The sequence below is a fragment of the Camelus dromedarius genome, chromosome 19 (assembly GCF_036321535.1).
Source record: "Camelus dromedarius isolate mCamDro1 chromosome 19, mCamDro1.pat, whole genome shotgun sequence".
Lineage (NCBI taxonomy): Eukaryota > Metazoa > Chordata > Mammalia > Artiodactyla > Camelidae > Camelus > Camelus dromedarius.
In genome coordinates, this window is record NC_087454.1 from 8,751,162 (window position 1) to 8,772,433 (window position 21,272).

General features: G+C 34.8%; 1 protein-coding gene across 1 annotated transcript in view; it reads right to left on the bottom strand.

Moving 5' to 3' along the window:
* RANBP9 (RAN binding protein 9) overlaps window positions 1–21,272 on the bottom strand; it is a 73,981-nt gene that overhangs the window by 21,095 nt on the left and 31,614 nt on the right. Inside the window, exons 3-6 of the mRNA XM_031435175.2 lie at window positions 13,235–13,287; window positions 12,142–12,309; window positions 7,895–7,917; window positions 854–1,038 (exon numbers count right to left, since the gene is read on the bottom strand). Coding sequence (XP_031291035.2) covers window positions 854–1,038; window positions 7,895–7,917; window positions 12,142–12,309; window positions 13,235–13,287 — 429 coding nt within the window. The remainder of the gene's footprint in view (window positions 1–853; window positions 1,039–7,894; window positions 7,918–12,141; window positions 12,310–13,234; window positions 13,288–21,272) is intronic.

Below are 21,272 nucleotides of genomic sequence, written 5' to 3' on the forward strand. Positions count from 1 at the left end.
CCTAATAAAACAAGGTGAAAATTTTCTATAAAGAATGCGTTGTGATAAAGGGTATTCGTTTTATGGTACTTTAACCGACACCCACTTTTGGCCTGCTGCTGCCCTCCTCTACCACTGTCTTTACTGGCTCCTAAGTATTTAACCTGCACCAAGGAATCCACACTCCATGTTCCCTTCACCTCCTCTTAAATGTCTAGTAATAGCATACACAACAAGTAAATGGAGTTTTAAAAATTCCTTAAGCTGGAGGCTTTTGGTCAAAGGGGTCCTAGTAAACAAAAATAACTGATATTACTCTTGCAGAGTAACCCATTCACTGGAAAAATTTAGCCAAATCCTGAAACATGAAATGTACCTATCAAGTCTCTCTCCCAGAATGTAAACTACACTATTATTTTGATGCTTATTCTTATTGAGCAATAATTCTTTTTCCTCATGAATATTTAAATTACTGCTGAACAACACAGCCAACTTCATGTCCAAAAACCATACTGCTGAATTATACAATCTAAATTACCTTTCTGAAATTACTTTTGCATTGGCACTATTAATAGTTGAACCATGCAACCTATGGAAATCATTAAATCATTAAATCCTATTTCTCAGGATAGCAAATGAATAAGCCTAACCTAAGAGATCTAGTGTCACTTTATTTCCTCCAGCAAAATACTAATAAGTCAGACTAAAATACAATTATGCATGTGTGTCAGCCAAACATTACTAATACACTAAAATTACTAGGATATACATTAATAGATTAAAAAGCTTCAATAAACAGTCTTTCATACCTAAAGGAGAAACGTTTTATAAAAACGGTACTTGTGAATATGCCAATTCACATTTCTTCACTCACTTTTGTATCATGGTCTGCCACTCTCCTTCGCGGTCTCCAATAGGAAACCGGTCTATCTGTGCCTGTATTTTGGTTCTCCACTCTCGCATGTAATCTTCTATATCAAACACGAAAGGATGTTGCCCAAAATTAGCATCAACAACTTCTCCTGGTGTCTGGAGCCCCACAGTAGGATATAAATTTGGCTGTAAGAGAACACATTTCACTGAACATCTATCCTTTTTATGTTAAAAACTCATTCAATTCTTTCAAATGCTATCTTCAAAATAACAGAACTACAAATTTACTTGATGAATATTTAAAAATCTCAGTCAAAAACTAGTAGAAGAAGACTAAAGCAAATGATCTAACACACATTATATGCTGGCTGAAAAATATCACTTCCTGTAATCTAATTATCAAGAAAAATATGTAGCTGCCTAAGCCACTTATTTATTCAGAGACCATATGGCATTATACTTCTAATAAATGAAGACATCATTCTTGCTCTTAAGAATATGTCATATAGTAATTACAGAGGTTCAAGTATAAACATATAATCCAAGTTTACCCTTTTATAGATGATCTATGTGATGCATTTCTAGAAACCGCATGTGAAAGCTAGTTACCACAGAAATATATCCTAACAGGGCACGTACTATTTTAAGTTTACTAATTTCACACATCTGTACATCTGCTATGCCTTTATAAAGGGATGGTGATAAGGATTACAAGCAAAACAGTACCATTAGGGGTAGAGGTCCTTTATATAAAAATAAAGAACTCAAATCCACTTATTTCAAGAAAGGGAAAGGATGGAGTTAAACATTCAAATTCATAAGAAATGCATTTACCCCAAGATACACTCCAAGATTTCAAGGCTAAACAATCAAGTTTAGTAGCTTCAAGTATGTGTTCAAAAAAGACAGGAGTCCTTCTTTTGGCTCTATCATTAGCTGTTAATCTAAAGGGGGGAATAAGTTACTGAATGTCTACTAAATGACAGGGTTTAATCATTATAATTCTGTTAAGTCATTATTATTATTTGCATTACAAAGATACAGAAATTGAGGACTAGGGGTAAATTAACTTGCTCGTGGTCATTCTACAGTATGGCAGACTTGGAACACAGGTTTATCTGATACCAACTCTAAGTTCAATTTTTCTTTTTATTACTCCAAGTCCTACTTCATCTTTATTCTCTGTATTTATGCCTTGTTTGTTTTAATGGTTATCACAAGTATTCTCAGTACAAATTCAGGTAAAGATTAAGAGGATAATCTGTGTATAAATATAAGACGCTTAGATTTTACTGCAAAAAGCTAAGACAGTGTTTTTAAAATTAACTGACCGACCAAGCAACCAAATCAAAAACAGAAGGCATGTACTGTTCCAAAATATTGAGAAATATAGTCACACTGGATTAGGGAAATAAATGATACTGCAATGTACACAAATGTACTGATTTTTCATAATCAACAAAACTAGCAAGTTAACAGAATTTTAAGCTAAGACAAGTGAGACGCTTATTACAACCTTCTCAGTTCACCAGTGAGAAAACCAAGACCTCAAGAGCTTAAGGATTTATCCAAAAGCACACAGCTTGTTCATGGTTCCCTACTCCAAGCATAGGACTCTTTCCATTAAAGCCCATTACAAAATTATGACATACTTTAAAACAATAATATATAAAGCCAAACACTCTTATGTCAAGACAAATGGACTTCATAGAAAAAAATCTGTCACATATATAATAAAAGATCAATATTCCAAATACAAAAAATATTCTCACAATACTGGAGGACAAAGATTACTAGTTCAAAATTTTTAAACTGGCAATATATTGGCAATTTTAGGAAGAAATATAAAATGACAATAAAAATATGAAGAGACACAAACTCAATTTTTAAAAAAGCAAATTAAAATAAGATTTTTTTGCACATAAGATTTAAAAGACTGAGACATACCCAGTGTGGATGAAGACTGAGAAAATAAGCCCCCTCAGCCACTGTATACAGAAATGTGAGCCAATATAAAGCTGACAAAGCAATTTCACTTGTAAGAATTTAATCTCACAGAAAAACAAACATGTGCAAAGATATATGTCCTGCAGCATTAGTTGTAACAGCAAATAAAAAACTAAAAAGGTCCAGTCATAGGTGACATTATATACCACATATCACTGAACCTCAGACTCCAGTAACTCCAGGACTTAACCAACATTATGTCTAAGAAAAAAACACTAGTCACTAAACTCTGACAGGCCACAGATTCTAAATTGCATCCTATTTCATGAACATTAAAATATGAAAAATATGTATCTTAGAATTGTGGTAGTACATCATACAGTAAGATATTATAAAAACAAGCAAAAAGAAGAGTAAAAGATCTGTATGCTGATATAATGGACACACTGGCTAATGTAAGTTCAAACAGGCCCGAAGGACAGACCCTCAGCACAATCATTCTATCTAAAGAACCTGGGATTATAAGGAATTTCTCTTGTTTACATTACTGTATGTATAAACATTTCTTTTATTACTTGAATATATAACACTATCTGTGAAGTTCCTGTAATCAGAAAGTGGTAAAAAACTAAAAATGACAAAGTTAGCTTGGGCTCAATGAAAATACCTGTAACTTTTATACGACTTACTCAACCTTAAAACTGAAGAATCTGAAGGGAAGAGATTATTAAGGACATAGCTTGTAACTGGCTAAACTATAATTTTTAAAAAATACAACAGACTTTTTTACCTTGCTAGATTATAGATATCTAAAAACAGAATAAAATAACAATGCAATGGTTTTTAGTACAGTCACCGAGCTGTGCAGCCATCACCACTGTCTAGTTTTACATTCTCATCACTCTAAGAAATAACCCCATACTTAGTAGCAGTCACTCCCTATGACCCACATCCCCTAACCCCTGACAACCACTAACCTACTTTTTGACTCTACTGATTTGCCTATTCTGGATACTTCAGATCAACAGAATTATGAAACGTGGTCTTTCGTGACTGGCTTCTTTCATTTAGTATAATGTTCTCAAGGTTCATCCATGCTACAGCATGTATCCAGACTGTGGATTTATGTAAAACAATGTTTTCTCAGAAACTGTTTCTAAATTAAAAAAAAAAATCACTCTTGCCTATGTAGAATTAGACATAAGTGAAAATAATTAAAGTCTCTATCAAGAGAATAGAAAAATACGTGGGTCTCATTTCTATTATCCCATGAAAGATGAAGTTACTAAAAATACTATTCAAAAGCCAGTATACACAGTAAAAGTCATATTCTCAATATCAGAGTTTTGTTCTCTTATATTTAAAAGATTTTTTCCTAATGAAAATGAAAGTAAATGTATCTATAAAAAGTAGATTTCAAATGAGACTAAGGAACTGGAAAGTGGCCTCATTTTAAACGTGAATAGCTTCCAGAACAAAAGGAATTTCTCTAATTCCAAACTGAATTAGTTTATAGATGGATGTTTCTCAAACTGGTGAGGTGAGCTGGGGAAGAAAGATTACTCTGAAAAGCACCTAAGGTTTTTCAGAGATGTAAAACACCCTATGTCCCATGATAGCTGAACTGTGTTTCTATAACTCTGTTCTCCACCAGGACTGAGTGCTATGACTCGCTAGTGAGAGATCTCAGGTACAAAACATAAATACTTGTTTGGTGGTACCTTTAAGAGAAAGACTAACTTTTTCCTTCCTTTTTAAGAAGAATGATATGTTGCATGTGGAAGTCCCAGAAGATCTCACAGTCATAAAAATAAAGAGCTCTCAGAACCACTACATTAAAAGAAAGCTTACAACCACCACCATAAACCACCACTTTACCCACTGCGACAGAGCTGAATATCATCCTTGGTTAATTACAGACGAGGCAAAAAACATAACTGGTGATTCTAAAGTGGGACAGAAAGCGATGCGAAGGCAACACAAAAGCAGTCACCGTGTCTACAACTAGCTGAGCCCTTTCCAAACGTCCACCACCATCAATGAGGAACAAACCCTCCTAACTCCGGCAAGCTGGTTTTACTTGCTTAGTGCCACAAAAAGAGGGGGAAGGAAAAACACCCGAACCAGCTACTCTAACCAACTCCAAATGAAACGCAGGGTCTTAGCAAAACCTCTACAACAGTTCTGAGCCACACGAACCCACCTACCAGCATCTGCACCTACAGCCCCCCATCCCCACCACAGATGCTCTTCTCTGAAGCCCCACTTCCCACTTACTCGCTGTCACTTCCCTTGTCCGCTCAAGGACATGATCGCTGTTACTTTTCCTTTCTGTATACAACACTAACTGTTCTTCCTGCTGCTGAGTCCTTCTCATCAGCAAACACCCTGCTAAATCTACAAAACGTCTCCTACAGCCACCACATCCCATTTCTTTACTTCCCACTGTGATCAGAATCCTCCAGCATTGTCCATACTCTATATTCCTACTCTTTCTTAAAACCTTTCCCATCAGGACTTCTCCATCACTCTGCTGAAACTCTCTTGGCAAGGTCACCAGTGACTGCCACTCTGCGAAACCCACTAGTCAAATCTCAGTCCTGGTCTTATGTGATGTATTGTAGTGGCACTGGACACAGTTGATTCCTCCTTCCTTCTGGATATATTTTCTTCACTTGGCTTTGAAGACACCCAACTCTTAGTCTTTCTCCTACCTCACCGACTGCTTGTTACTCCTCAATTTCACTCTGCTGGTTCCTTTTCTTCTCCCCACTACGGCACGCCCCAGGACTCAGCCCTTGCTCTATTTCTCAGCCTACACATGCTCCCTTGTTGATCTCATCCAGTCTCATGACTTTAAATTTAAACATTGAAATGCCAATGGCTCCCAAATTTTCATCTTCAGAACAGATCAGTCTTTTGAATTCCAGGCTTGTATAGCCTGGACTGCATGCCTGACAAGTCCATTTAACTTACCCAAAATTGAACCCTGATTCCCTCCTCAAAACCTCCTCCACCTAAAATACAGCCTTCTCCATATCAGTAAATGGCATCTCCACTCTTTCCTCAGGCCAACAATCTTGAAGTCAAATCTTCTCTCTCACATTTTCACATGCAATCCATCAGAAAATTCTCTTGGCTCTCAGATTTTTAAAAAATCTTGTTTATTTATTTAGTATTTATCACTCATTTAACTCATCTGAAACTTGCTTTAGTATAAATATAGACAAAATCCTAAGATTATGTATTCTTTCTAAAAGATAAACATGTGTTCTCCATCACTGCTCATCAAATAATGCTTCTTGATGAGCAATTTTGATCTGTAGACTCCAAACTTTCTCTAGCTTAGCAAAGTTGTTTCGTTCTATTATAACTTTGATTTCTTCTGTTTTTTTCTAGCATTTGCTTCAGGGAGATTAATAATCTACAGATTGGGGGTCTATACTTGAGGCTGGAATCATCTACAGTCAGCGGCACCGCACGGCCGCCGGTAGGGCAGCTGTCATGATGCAGCAGCGGTCGCCGCCTGCACTGGTGGGAACCTGCTGAAGAACGAGTTCACTGAAACTCTGGGTCTTGATTTTTCTCCCTCAAACGGCTGGATAAGTGCAACCCCTAAGACACTTTAGTCAATAAGCCACTATTGACCCATTGTGAAAGGAATGTCAGAGTCCTGGTTGGGTCGGGAAACCTTTAGTTTAATACCTTCTGGTCGTATGAAGAAAGTGAGGGTGTAAAACCTGGCACCATGTGATCAGGAGCTTGAAAGCAAATGTCAGAGACATAATGGAGAACTCTAAAGAAATGTTCTTGAAGGCAGAGAAGACAGTATCACGCAGACAACCAGGGACTTAAATCTACGCAAGTGCCGTAAAAGGTTGGATTCTGAACGTGACGAAGTCTGGGGAGTACCTTAATTTATATTGCTTACTGCATCATTTTTAGGTGTGTAGGAAGTGATGCTGACTAAAAATACACATTTAAATACCTGAAGAGATCATTCAGTGAATGTAAAATATACATTCTAAATGACAAGAGAGCACTGTCTCACAAGTTTATTAGTTTGTTGGTTTCCCCTCCCACCTTAGGGCAGATACGACGCATATTACAACTGACAAGCGTCTTAGATTTGGTAACTAAGGCATCTGGAATCAAACCATGCCTTACACCCCTAGTTATGCCAAGTCACCATCATTTCTTGCCTGAATTTCTGCAACAGCCCCTCACAGGGCAGCATGCTTCCACCCCTACTCCCCCTACAGTTTATCTGAGCGAATGGCCCAGGCCTTACAATGGCCCCCAAGGTCTAGAGGATCTACTGGTCCTCCCCACCATCATCTCTGACTCATCCCACTGCCTCCTCCCATGTCTCCGTACCCACTTCCTGCTATTCTTCAAACACGCCAGATGAGCTCCCGCCTTAGTACCATTCCCTAATCATTCTCTCCGCCTGGAACATTCTCACTCTACATATCTATTAGTCAGCTCCCTCGCGTCCCCAGAAGTCTCTGCTCAAGTCTTACCTTGAGCAAAGGGAACAACTTGTACAACCCATGTTGTCTTCGGTATTCCCACGCTCTGTTTTTTCTCCTTCTTTAAAAAGTACTTAAAACCTTTTAAAATATTTTTAACGTTCAGTTTATTCTCTGACTTCCTCAGCCTGAATACTCCAAGAGGACAGAGACCTCTGAATCCCAGGCCCAGAACCCGCCACACAGTGGCACTCAGCACACACTCAATTCGTAAAGGGCTAGAATTGTACAGACACTTGCTGAAAAGCCCAGCAATAGCAAAGAAACATTCTGAATGAATCCACAGTGATACTGAAAAGCATGTTTTAAATGATCATTTCCAACGTAGTTTTTAGCTGCAACTCAGTTCCCCTGGGCAATGGTGTCCAGTGCACTTTGGAGCCTGAGTTCTGAAGGACTACAACAATGGTGGCTCGAGAAAGGAGCTCCAGTCTGTGCATGGCACCACATGTAAACCGAGTAATTATCAGTAAGACTGTGTTTTAAACATGATTAGCACTAGTTTCTTTATACTTCTTTCAATTAAAAATGTAAAACTACTTTTATAAGAAATTATGTCTTACCGGTAAGTCAGTGAAAGCAATACCTGAAAAGGAAAAAGAAAAAAAAAAGTGGCATTAGAAGCTGTTTTTCAAGGGCAGAATACGCTGACAAGCTGAATTTAACTAAAAAAGAAGGGAAAGAATAGCAAAAGAAGAAAAAACTAAAAACCTAAATATAAAATAACAAGACAAATTTTTTTCTCAGTAATGCTTAGCAGGACTGAGAGAATGCTGGCCCCTTCCAAGCTCATCTTTCTTGTTAGTTACACACCAGTCTTATCTCTGGGGGCTGCTGCTGCCTCCAGGATTTCTGAAAAGGTTTCAGAATATATCTTCAGAGCTATGTTAAGAACCACGTAAGAAAACTGGTTGCAAAACAGTCATTTAATTTCTGCCCTACACCTAAGCTGCTTCACCCAGCCTTATTATTTAATCTTCCTTACTTCGACTTAGCTTTTAAGTAATTTTGAGGGGAAAAGATTTTCTGTTACCCAAAACAAGAAAAGGTAAACAGAAAATACAGCACCTGTTTCTTTAAAAAACAAAACTTATAAAAGTATACTTGCAAATAACTTCTGACTACTCTGAAAAAAGAACTAATTCCTCTTTCAAAGGGCACAGATTTATATAGTCGAGAATTTCTCTGGAATGTCCTTTGATAGTAGTTTCCACAGTTGTGTACCAAATACATTTGAATATTGGCAATACACTGGAATAAATCTACTGACGTCCCAAAGTGATGGCGTAATAATCTCCCTTCAAATATTTAGATACATTACTTAGGCAAAAATAAGATAATAAACAAACCAAATTATCTCTGTAGGACCTCATTCATATATTTAAAAAGACTGAGCTCTAGAATAACAAGGGTGGTGTTGGTGACTCAGTTAATCACAATCCTTTCTGAACACACATTAAAACAAAATAAAACTAGGCCAGCACCACTACCTCTATGGTGTTGAGCACCATCTAAAAAATGGGGGCCCTTCTGTGAAGTTATCGTTAAGGTCTCTTCCCACTTGGGATTCTGTGGCTCTGTAATCGTGCTGTAACCAGAAAAACACAACTATCTGACTCTACTTATTAAAGTAAGAAAGTTAGAAGGGAAACTGACTATTAAATCCCTATTATATATGCTTTTAAATAAATGTGTAAAATGTATAAAAATAGTGCTTTGTAATTAAAAAGTACTGATTTCATGACTTTTAAAAACTAGTAATTCATGTTGGCCTGTCAAAAGGAAAAGCAATGCTGGAGTTCTCCCCATCCTCCTTAAAACATTCCGATTACCTTGAGCTTCATTAATAAATAGAATGCAAAATGACTTGAGGGCCAAACAAATACGACAAGTTATTCTAAAAAATTTCAGAAAACTAAAAAGGATACAGAAAACAAGAGAATAAATAAAATACTATCATACACTGTATAAAATCATTTTTTATAAAACAGAAGCCTAATCAGTTATTTTCCTCGAAAATATCTATTGGTAACAAAGACGGTCTAAATTTATACTGTTTTAGCAAAATTTCCTTGTCAGTAATTACTGAAATCCTTACTTTACCAAAAACTCTAATGAAAAATTCAGCCTGGTTCCACAGACTCACACCTCTGAACACTGCCACCTACAGCACCACAACCTACACACAGATTCAGACCGCAAAGTTGCCATTTTAACAAGTTGTGTAATTATTTACATTTTACACAGAAAACAGTTTTCTTCCTAGTTTCCCAATCTGTCAAGAGGCTTTCTGAAAAGTGATCTTCAACTGATGAATGATAAACAAAACAAAGTCAAAAAATTTCAAAAACTTGCGTACTGAAATGTTTCTCCTTTAATTATTTTCTCAAAAACTTTCCATTTCTCTTTATATGGTAAGTAAATAAAAATTTTGAAAATTTTCAGGAAACAGAAATTAAAGATATATTAGCTTTTGGGTAGAAATTATCCACTTCAGGAAATACAAGAGAAAAGTAACTGAATAATACTGTATCTTCTAGATGCTAGAATCTGGACCAGAGGTAAGCACACTGCTCCACACTGCTCCGGTAAAGGGCCAGAGAGTAATGTTTTCTGCTCTCTAGGCCATGTGATCTCTGTTTCAACTACCCAATTCTGCTATCGTAGCAGGAAATCAGCCATATACAGTGCATAAATAAATGGGTGTGGCTGTGTTGCAATGAAACTTTATTTAAAAAACTGACAGGAGACTGATTTAGCCCATGGGCTATAGCTTGCTGACCTCTGCTCTAGAGGAATAATTTTTGTGCACCAATGTTTTATCACTGCATCCCCAGCACCTGGCCCAGTGTCTGGCAAATGACAGTAGACAACATTTAGTGAGTACTCACTATGCACTAGACAATCACTTAAGAATTTCACATGCATCATTTCAGTTTGCTCTAACAACCTTAATAAGGTCAGCATTTTAGTGATCCTACTTTATGATCTGAGGCACAGAAAAGAAACTTGCATAAGGTTATACGGCCACACCAGGATAAATCCCAGGCAACTGAAGAACCACACTGACCACTGTTTTACTGCCTCTTTACATGCTTAATACACGTTAATTAAATTTATGAATGAATAATGACAAATGTTTCAAAGTTACTTAATATTAGCATGTGATTCCATCATTAGGTACCCTTTTCTTAAATAACATCTTACATTTTTAAAATAGCTTTCTTACTCAAGAGAAAATTTCAATGTAAATGCCTGGGAAAATCTAGTAAGAAAAAAATTATAGCACATCATCTATGATCTCATCTCCTAACACTTCTCCTCTGGAATAAAGTTTATAACTAAAAAGATAAATTTTGGTTTTAAAAATGTCTTCTTTTGCACCTTTGAACCAAAGGTCATTTCTCCTGGTTTAAGATTTTAAATTATCTTAAGCAGCCAAGCCAACAAGGACCATCCCAGTTTGCTTTGATAAGTCAGGGCTGGAACAGTAACAAATAAACTAGAAGGGCTGTATCCTCCTGGGAACCAGCTGGCCACAACAATCAAATCATAGATACACATAATCTGCATGCATTCTTTATCATTTTCTTGTTCCGAAGTGAACCTAAGAATCTCTGTGCACTTGCTACAACCTTTAAGTCAGATAGCACAGGACTTTAGAATCAGTATTAAAAATCAGAAGGAAAAATTTTAAACTGAATATAAATAACAACTTTATATAAGGAGTATGTTGAGATACTTTAAAAAAAGAATAACTATTACTAATGTAGCCAAAGAGTTAGGATTTTATACTATGAAATTCCAGAATAGTTTTTTGTGTTATATTAAAGAACATTTATTATATGTCTAAGCATACTATTTTCAGCTTAATTTTTAAATATGATTTATATGCAACCTGAAATGTTTGCCTTCTGGGGTTACTTAGTTTTTGCTTTCTTTCACTTCACCTCATCAGAAATAATTTGCTATTCTGAATCAAGGATGTTTCAAACAGTAAAATAATGTGAAACCTTTTTATTTTTAAAGCATTAGTCTTGCTACCCTTTATACTTTCTGCAATACAAAAACGAAAAACAAAAAACTTCTAAGAAAAGGGAGCCTAACAACCACACATAATTTTAAATCTGAAGTATCATGGGTATTATTCAAATAGAATTCCTTATTTCTTGTCAGTCTTACAACGAATAGATTTGCTCATGCTTTTATTAATCTATTTATTTGCCACCTGTCTTTTACAAGTTTTGCTGTTACTTGCTTATTTGAATTCTGCTCCCTTTTGCAGAACTAACTTGTAGTCACCATCCCTTATCAATCTGTTATAGGCCTGATTCGTCCATATGTCAACACTCTTCATTTGGTTGGGAGCACCAAGCTTTTCCTAGCTTTGTTATTACCCCCACACTCTACTAAAAACTGACGGCCCTTTTTTCTTACCACCTGTTACCTAGAGCACTGGATCAGATTGTGAAGGACTTAATTCAAAGCAAAGTAGAAAACACTCAGCATTTCTATTACTAGAATAAATATCTGAGCATGAAGGTTATTTCTAGTTAGTCCTAAATATGTGATACAATGTGGCTTTCATTGTTAAAAAAAAAAATAAGGGCTTTTAGTTGAATGTGGGCCCATCATACTTTAGATTTAAATATTGACCATTTCCTCAACTCCCACCTAGAAGGAACAAAGTAATCATTTCCAGGGGCATCTATTCGTAAAAGAAGAATCACACAATAAGTACAATTACCATGCTGTAAGTACAATAATCACAACATCTGGTTATTTTACATGCAATTCATTATCTTAGTACCTAAACTATGTCCATTCTTGGTGTAGAAGCAGGTATTGTTGATAAGGTTAACACAACAGCCAATGACATCACCAGTTGTAAAAGTTGGTCCATAAGGTTGTCCCGTTCCAGAAGAACAAAATGAATGTCCATCATCACCATGATAACCATATGAATGTTTATCCCAGCCTAAAGAGAAAGTTCCAGTATATTTACAGTGAAAAGTAAGGTTCCTCTATACTACAGTTAGTCACCAAGAGTATAACAAGATAAGCAAGAACAGTACTACAACAGATAGTACAAAGATAAAATTCCCAAAAGGACATGTAAATTTTCAACAATTACACAACATAACTTCCATATTAAAATACTGCTTACAATGTTAAGGAAAGTAAATTTGCCACACAGAATGCTAAAGCATGTCTTAAACAGAGAGGACAACTACCAGGGAAAAAAAAAAGAAAAAAAAAAAAACATGGCAAGACATTTTTCCACGCATACTTCCTTTGCTAACAGACCAAAGGAATTTTGCTTTGATTTGGTTTAAACACACACACACACACACACACACACACACACACAGAGTTAAATATAAAATAGGACATTTTTCTTTCAATTTTCAAAAACTTTTCCCCAAGGTTAATTTTTAACATTAGTGAACAGAATACAGAAAATATAATCTAAGAATCACTTGCATATGATTAATGGTTCGGGGAAACAGTTTTGCCATTCACACTGTCCTTAGTTTACTTTTAGTATCAGTCTTCATTCCCAGAATATTAAACAAGCAAAAATGGGTTAAAAGCCAGGAATATGTTGGGTAAGAAACAGAACCAACCCACATTAAAATATTTAAAGTCTTTGGTATGACCATGTACTGGAAGTTGAAAATACCTAAAAACAAAACAAAAACAAGCAAAACAAAACAAAGCATGGCATATATGTTATGTTTTGCTAAATAGCATAAAATTTATTAAAACCACTCAGCTGCCACTTTGAACTCGTAAGTGATTTAAAATACAGAAGATTAATGTACTTAACTATTTTAAATTACTACTCGAAATTTTTAGCCAGAGTTGGCCATAAGACTGTACTGCATTCAGTCATAATGTACCTGGTAGTCTGTTCATGTTCACTCCTTGAGCAGAAAGACCAATTCCCATGTAACTGTTTAAAAAAAGGAAGAAAGCAAAGCAGGTTATTAGAGTCACATATGTATAAATTACCAAACACTCTCAAAACATTTTCAGAACCAAGCCCAAATGAAACTCACAGGGTAGCTACAAAAACGTTATCAGGATTCATGAAATAGCAAAGAGGGCAATATAAAGTGATAACAAAACCCAAGTTCACAGTAAACTCCTATAGCAATCATCCATAAATATACCCAAAGTATTACTAACACTTCTGCACTCTAACAACTATAGAAATCTTTCCAACTTATCGTCACCTATAAATATTTAGGATTATATCTACCTATCTACATATAAATATTTAGAATTAATACTTCTAACAAAAAGTATAGAGGAACTTGTGGAAGAAAAAAGCAATGTTAAGAAACAAATGTGTTCCAAAAGGACGCAGTAAAAATCTAGTCTCCACACACAAGAACATGGAGACCTATTGGAAAAAAATGTCCAGTTCATATAAAAATATATGAAATACTTAACAGAATTACATGAAAAATAGGTGCCATGCAGAATCTATATATTGGTTTTCCAAAAATGTTTTGACAAATTGACAAAATGGACCTAAACATGGGACTCTTAATTATTAATTTATGAAACACTAGAATAAAATTATCTCTACAAAAGAAATACAAGAGAAAAGGTCATTATTAAGGTATGCAATTCATTTTTTAAAGTTTATAAAATATTAATAAAACTTGCTAAGGACAGTTCAAAGACAGGGAAGTATAAAGAAATATACTTATAAATAACAGTTGAAAAAAGAAAAACAATAAAAAAGCAAACTGATCCAATTTGTTAAAAGGTAGTTGACTGTGATTGTATCAAGATTAAAATGGCATTTGACAAATTTCAGCTACCACTCCTAATAAAAACTCCAATAAGAATGAAAGGCACTATTTAAACATGGTATCTTTTTTTCCAAATCTAATATAGCAAGTAAGGTATTCAACAGTGAAACACTGAAGGCATTTCCACTAGAATCAACAACACAGAGATGCATACAACTGTTAAACACCATTTTGAAGGTTTTAGTTTAATAAGAAAGCTAAATAACCAGTATAAACTTTAGAAGATATAAAATTATCTTAATTTGTTGTTGCTATGATTATGTAGGTAGGAAACTATGGAACCTACTAAAAGCTTCTAGAATTATGTATTTTGACAAAATGACTGAATGTGAGAAAAACATTTTTATTTCTCTTCTAGAGAATAAGCAGCTAGAGAAATGAAGCGGTATGTATAGACAGACCAAGCATAATAACTACAGAAACTTTTTAAATGGGAATAAAGAGTTCAAGTAAGGCTCAAAAACAGTATTCTAAAAGCAGTAAGTAAATGTGTATTTTAGGTATCCTGATAACTGGACAGCATAAAAATAGCAATCTTTCTAAAATTAATATATACACATAATGAAGTTCAAGATAGACTCCAAATAAATTTTTTGAACTAGAAAAAGTGATTTTAAAGTTCATACGGAAAAATAGAGAATTTTGATTAAGAGGAAATTTTTAAAAAGAAAAACAACTTAGTGTTTGTCCTACTACATAACAAAACTCATAGGCAATGGAATTTACAAGAGCAATATTACTAGTAAGAGTATGTGTCAAATGACACAAGAACGACAAACATTAAGAAACAACATTTTGTGTGTCTAGTCAAGAGTCATTAGAAAAAAGTTTTTAAGTTGGTATTCTCATTCCGCCTCTTTGGTCCAAATATAATATACAATGTAATTATTTATTTAAAAAAAAAAGTAGTAAGTCACAAGATAATCTTGAGAAGAAACACAAAGCTATGAGCAGGGATACAACTCTGGGCCTGTGGGCACTCACTACTGGGTAGGAGTTTCTCCTTCTGAGGAAACAAAGAACAAAATGGCTCCACAAGCAGATCAGGTGCCACACTCACTGCTTAAAGCCAACACCTGGAATAGGCTTCCCCTCCTGGAAGGAGGATAAGAAAACACCGACTACACCTGTTGCCTCGGCTAAAGCTTATATGACCCTTTGGCCTAGCTGGGGAAGGGGAAAGTAGCAGCCTCTTGACTAGGGTCTGGATAACATTGTTGAATGGATCCATGACTGAATCTGCAATACTCCCAATATTGCCTTGAAGACAGAACCCGGAAACTCTAATGCAGAACTGGTTTTAGATTGGGGGCCCAGAAGTTAGAAAGCAACTATAAACTGTAATAAAAAGAAAATAAGTACAGGGCTAGACAGATAAACAAAATGAAGACAAATGTTAAACTTTCCAACTAAAATGAGGCTGCAAAAACAAAATTCTAAAATATATACTAGATCTATTTTAGAAATACATATGAGGCCAACAAACATGAATTCATCCTAGATTCCATCAATCAATGGATAGCATGACAAGAAAAAAATTTTCAAATACATTTAGGATTATGTAAAAGAAAAAAGGATACACTATCCCTAAAGAAATAAAATGGAGCATAAATATTTACTGAGATGATTTAGCTAATTCCACAAGTGAAAAATATGTTGAGCTGAAAGTGCATATCACATACAGAGAAAGGTAAAAATAAATTCACACATAAGTACATTATAGACTATCAATACAAACAATATCCTAAAAGTTTCCAAAGAAAAAGGCAGATTACCTCTGAAGGAATGACAATTAGACTGACAGCTGACTTCTCCCCAGCAACAGCTGATGACTGTAAACAATGGCACAGAGTACTGAAGGTAAAGACTGCCAATCTGGAACTTAATTCCCAGGTAAAGTATTACTCAAGAAGGAGAGCAACTAAGATATTTTAAGGCATTATAAAGCTAATGCTTTACTATCCACAAATGTTCACAAAAGGACTATTTGTGGGTAGAGTTTAGCAGAAAAACAAGTGAAAAACAGAAGAAATGCATAAGACAGAGAAACAATAACTAGCAAAGAAAATGGTGGCATTTTCTAAAATTACTTGCTGAAAAAAATAGTATGAAGAATTTTAAAAATCTGTAATCCAGTCATAATATGCTAGAATACAATTCAAAATTACTTGACATGCAAAGACACAGCAAAACATGACTCATATTCACGAGAAAAGACAAACAAAAGAGAATGACTGAGACTATGAAGTAATTGGAATTAGCAGCTAAAGTAGTTAAAGCAGTTGTTGTTACAATGCTCAAGGATGGAAATGGAAATATACTTGTACTGAATGAAATGAAATTTTACAAACAAGAAACAATTTTTTAAAATGGAAATTTTGGAGCTGAAATATATTTCAAATAAGCATTTACTAATGTACCTAATGGCACACTGGAAATGGCAAAATGAGTAAGTAAATATGAAGACAAAACTAATATGAAGAACAGAGGAAAAAATACTGATGGAATAAAAAGTGAGTCCCTGGGGCAGTATCAAAAAAAGTCTAACATACATGTAACCAAAGTCCCACGAGAAGAAAAAAAGACAACGGAACAAAAAAAATAGAGAAAAGTTTCCCAAATTGGGTAAAAGAAAAAAATTTAGAGTCAAAAAGCATGGCAAACCTCAGCAGGTTAAGTACAAAGAAAGGAACACCGAGGTGCAAATCACAGTCACACGGCTGGAAACTAAAAATGAAGAGAAAGGATTAAATGCAGCCAGAAAAAGAATGATACATTACTTCCATGGAAACACTAAGCTGAATTTTTACTGACTTCTCACAAGAAAATATGAAGGCCGTGAGACAGTGGAACAAAATATTTCAAAGAACAGAAAAGGGGGAGGGAAATCCATGCCAACACAGGGTGTTATATTCAGGGAAATATCCTTCAAGAATGAAAGCGAAATAAAAATTCTCAGATAAAAGGAAAACAATGTGTTACCAGCAGTCCTGCACTAAGAAAAATGCTAAGGAAAATCTGCCAAACTGAAAGGCATCAGACAGATATACCATGTATCTACATCATATATGAAGGTATATCAGATAGATACCTGGATTTTCAAGGAATGAAAAGCACTGAAAATGGCACCAGCATGGGTACATAATAAAAGATCACTTTCATTCTTAATTTTCTTAAAACATGTATGACTCCTTAAAGCAAAAATAACATGTATTGTGCAGTTCATAAGATATATAGATGTAGTATCTATGGCAACCTCAGCAAGAAGGACAGGAAGAGGGGAACCTGTATGATTCCAAGTTTCTGTGTTTTATGTGAAATAGTAAAACATCAATTCTCAGTAAATTATAAAATAGGGGATGTATACTAAAACCTTTAGAGTAATCACCAAAAAACTGCGAAGAGATATTAAAAAGTCAATCGGTAAATTAAAATGGAATTCTAGTAGTATACCAAAAGGATGATATATCTACCAAGTAGTAGTTAATCCAGGAACACAACATTGGTTTATATTCAAAACACCAATCAATGTACTTTACCAAATTAGGAGAAAACTCAAGTGATCATTTAAATAGTGGGAGGAAAAACATTTGACGAAATTCAACACCCATTCACAATAAATACTCTAAGCCAACTAGAAATCCAGGGGAAGTTCATCAATCTACATTTACAAAAAACCTACAGCTAGCATACTTAATAGTTAAATACTGAAAGCTATTTCTGTATGATCAAGAACAAGGTAAGAGTAACAGCTCTCACCATTTCTATTCAACGTAGTACTGAAACCCTAGGCATTTCAATAAGCCAAGACAGAGAAATAAAAGGCATAAATGAAAAAGAAATAAATCTTACTTTATTTGTAGATGACATGACTTTAACAAAAGAAAATCTTAAAACACACAAAATAATCAGAATTAATACGTGAATTAACAGGGTTGCAGGATACAAAGTTACTATATAAAAAACCTACTGTTATTTGTATATACTGGTAGCAAACACTAAGAAAGTAAAATTTTAAAAATAATTACATCTACAACAGCACCAGAAAACAAAATATTTGAGAATTGAGCAAAAGGCAGTAAGATTTCTCTGCTGAAAACTACTGAACACTGATGAGGGGAATTAAAGACATAAATAAATGGAGAGACATGCCATCTGTATGGTCTAGAAGACTCAGTATTATTGGGCTGCAATTCTCTCCAAATTGATCCCTAGAATCAATGCAATCCAAATTATACTCACACTAGGTGGTTTCTGTAAAAACTGACAAAATGATTCTCACCTTTATACAGAAATGCACAGGATCTAAAAATATCCAAAGAAAGTTTGAAAAAGAATACAGTTGTAGGACTTCACTATCTGACCCCAAGATTTACTATAAAACTGAGTAATCAAGACAGTACACGGCACTGGCACTAAGGATAAACAAATAAATCAATGGAATGGATTAAGAGTGAGCCCAAAAAGAGATCCACACTTACACAGTCATGTAATATTTTACAGGGGTGCCGAAACAATCCAAAAGGGTAAGGAAAGTTTTTCTAACAAAAAGTGGTAGAACTGACAAACATTTGCAAAAAGGGAACATTAATCTCTGTCTCACACAACATATAAAACTCAACTGAACATGGTTTATAGTCCTAAATATTAAGTTAAAACTATAAAGCTTCTAAAAGAAAACATGTTAAAATACCTTAATGACTTGGGGATCAAGCAAATATTTATTAGGACAAAGGAAGCAAGAACCATAAAATAATACACTCATAAATTAGACTTCAGCAAAATTAAAAGCTGCTAAAAAGACATAAGACAATCCAATTTTTCTAAATAGACAAAAGATCTGAATAGACACTTGACAAAATAGGATACTGCAAATAACCAAGAAGCACATGAAACTGCTAGACACTATTAGTCATTAGGGAAACGCAAATTAAAACCACACTGAGATAGTACCATACATGGTCAAAACCTAAGACTGACAAGACTGATACTGCCAAGGATATGGCACAATAAGAACTTCAATACACTGCTGGTGGAAATGTACAATGGTACAACCTCTTCAGAACAATGGCAGGCAGTTTCTCGTAAGACTGAACGTGTACTTACCCCAAGACCCAGCAAACCCACTCATAAGAGAAATGAAGCCATACGTGTACCTAAAGACTCATACAGATATGTTCATGAGAGCTTTCTTCACAGTGAGATCAATCTGAAATAGCCTGGGTATCTATCAACAAATAAATGGATATACAAATTGTGGTATGTCTTACTCAGAAATAAAAAGGAAAATGAATTACTGATATACATAACACAGATGATCTAAAAAATGTTATACTGAATCAAGGAAGCCTTACAAGAGTATTGCTATATGATTCCTTCTACAGGCATACCTCATTTTATGTGTTTCACAGATACTAAGTTTTTTGGGTTTGTGGTTTTTTTTTTCTTTAACACATTGCAGGTCTGTGGTAACCATGCATCGAGCAAGTCTATCAGCACTGATTCTCTAACAGCATGTGCTCACTTCATGTCTGTGTCACACTGTTAATTCCTGTAATATTTCAAACTTTTTCATTATTATTAGCATTTTTAAGCAATAAAGTATTTCTAAATTAAGGTGTAGACTTACTATGATATCATGCTACTGCACACTTAATAGACTACAGTATAATGTAAACATAACTTCTATGCACTGGGAAACCAAAAACTTCATGTGACTCACTTTGCTTCATTGTGGTGGTCTAAAACAGAACCTGCAATATCTCTGAGGTGTGCCTGTATAAAAAGTTCTGGAACAGGCGAAATGAAAATAATAGTCACCTCTGAGAGGGCGAGAACAAGGCCTAAATGGGAACAAGTATGAAAGGACATTTCTAAGGATGATGGTATAGCTCTGCTTTTCACCAGGAGCTTGCACTACCCAAGTGTGTGAACATCTGCAAAACTCATCAAATGGCACACTTAAAAGATAAGTGCATTTCACTGTGTGTAAATTTTACAATGATGAAAAAAAGAGCAATAAACAAGTATCAAATTCTAGTTAATGATATGCATGCTGCAGAAGTTAAAAGTTAACTCTACTTACTTTGAAATGCATCAAAAAAAAGATGGATCAATGAATGGATAGATATGGGATAGAGCAATTACAGTCAGTTCTGGTATTACGTGACATTTGAGTTTCTTAAAATCAATGCACTATACAACATCATGCAATAAAAAACCACAAAGCTTATGGAGGAACTGGGGTTAAGAGCAAAACATTCAAAAACTTCATCAGTATCATATTTTTAAAAAAAGATAAGACCCAAATAAAACCACTAAAATTCAATAAAAATGATTTTACACATGCTGAATTGTCAAGAAATACATAAATAACGCAATAAATATGGCACTTTACACTGAAAAAGACCCGAAGTTTACTGGGGAAGTGGATGACGTAGGACTGCAGCCTGTGAGTTACTGTGAAGTGGTGGAAGGAGTTACGTGACGGGAAATTTGCAACACCAGATGTAGATGGGTGCGGCTCATAACAAAAAAGTGAACCAAGATACTGGCAGATGTTGGAGGTGTTGCATGACATATAAAAACAAGCTCAAATTCGATAGCAGTGAGGGAATGGAAAGATTTATTTGAGTACATGGACAAGAAATTTATTACTGTGATGCTATGTGTTTAGAAGTGGAAATGGACATGAAGATTTTTTAGATCAATTTATCAGTACAAATAATTTTAAATTATACATTATTAGCACTTCTAAGTAAGTAACAGTTGTGCCAAAGAGCAAATAACAGAGACTAAGAGGATTAGTTTGGTTTAATTTATATTACAGACAGATTTAAGTTTTACTATATTGTTTGTCCGATCTGTTCTCTCCATCATCCTTTTCTGTGATCTTTGTATTTTTCTATTTTATGATCTTTCTTACTTTTTGCCATATATTTTGGTATTGTATAAGTGAGTATCATAGTAAGTTTTTAAAAGCTGCACCTTTAATATATTACATCCTTGACTCCATTAGTATATTTATCAAATGCTGACAATGCAACACATAACTTTTCAAAACCTGTTTATCTCTTCCTATATGTTTTGATACTATGGTCATAATTTACCTCTT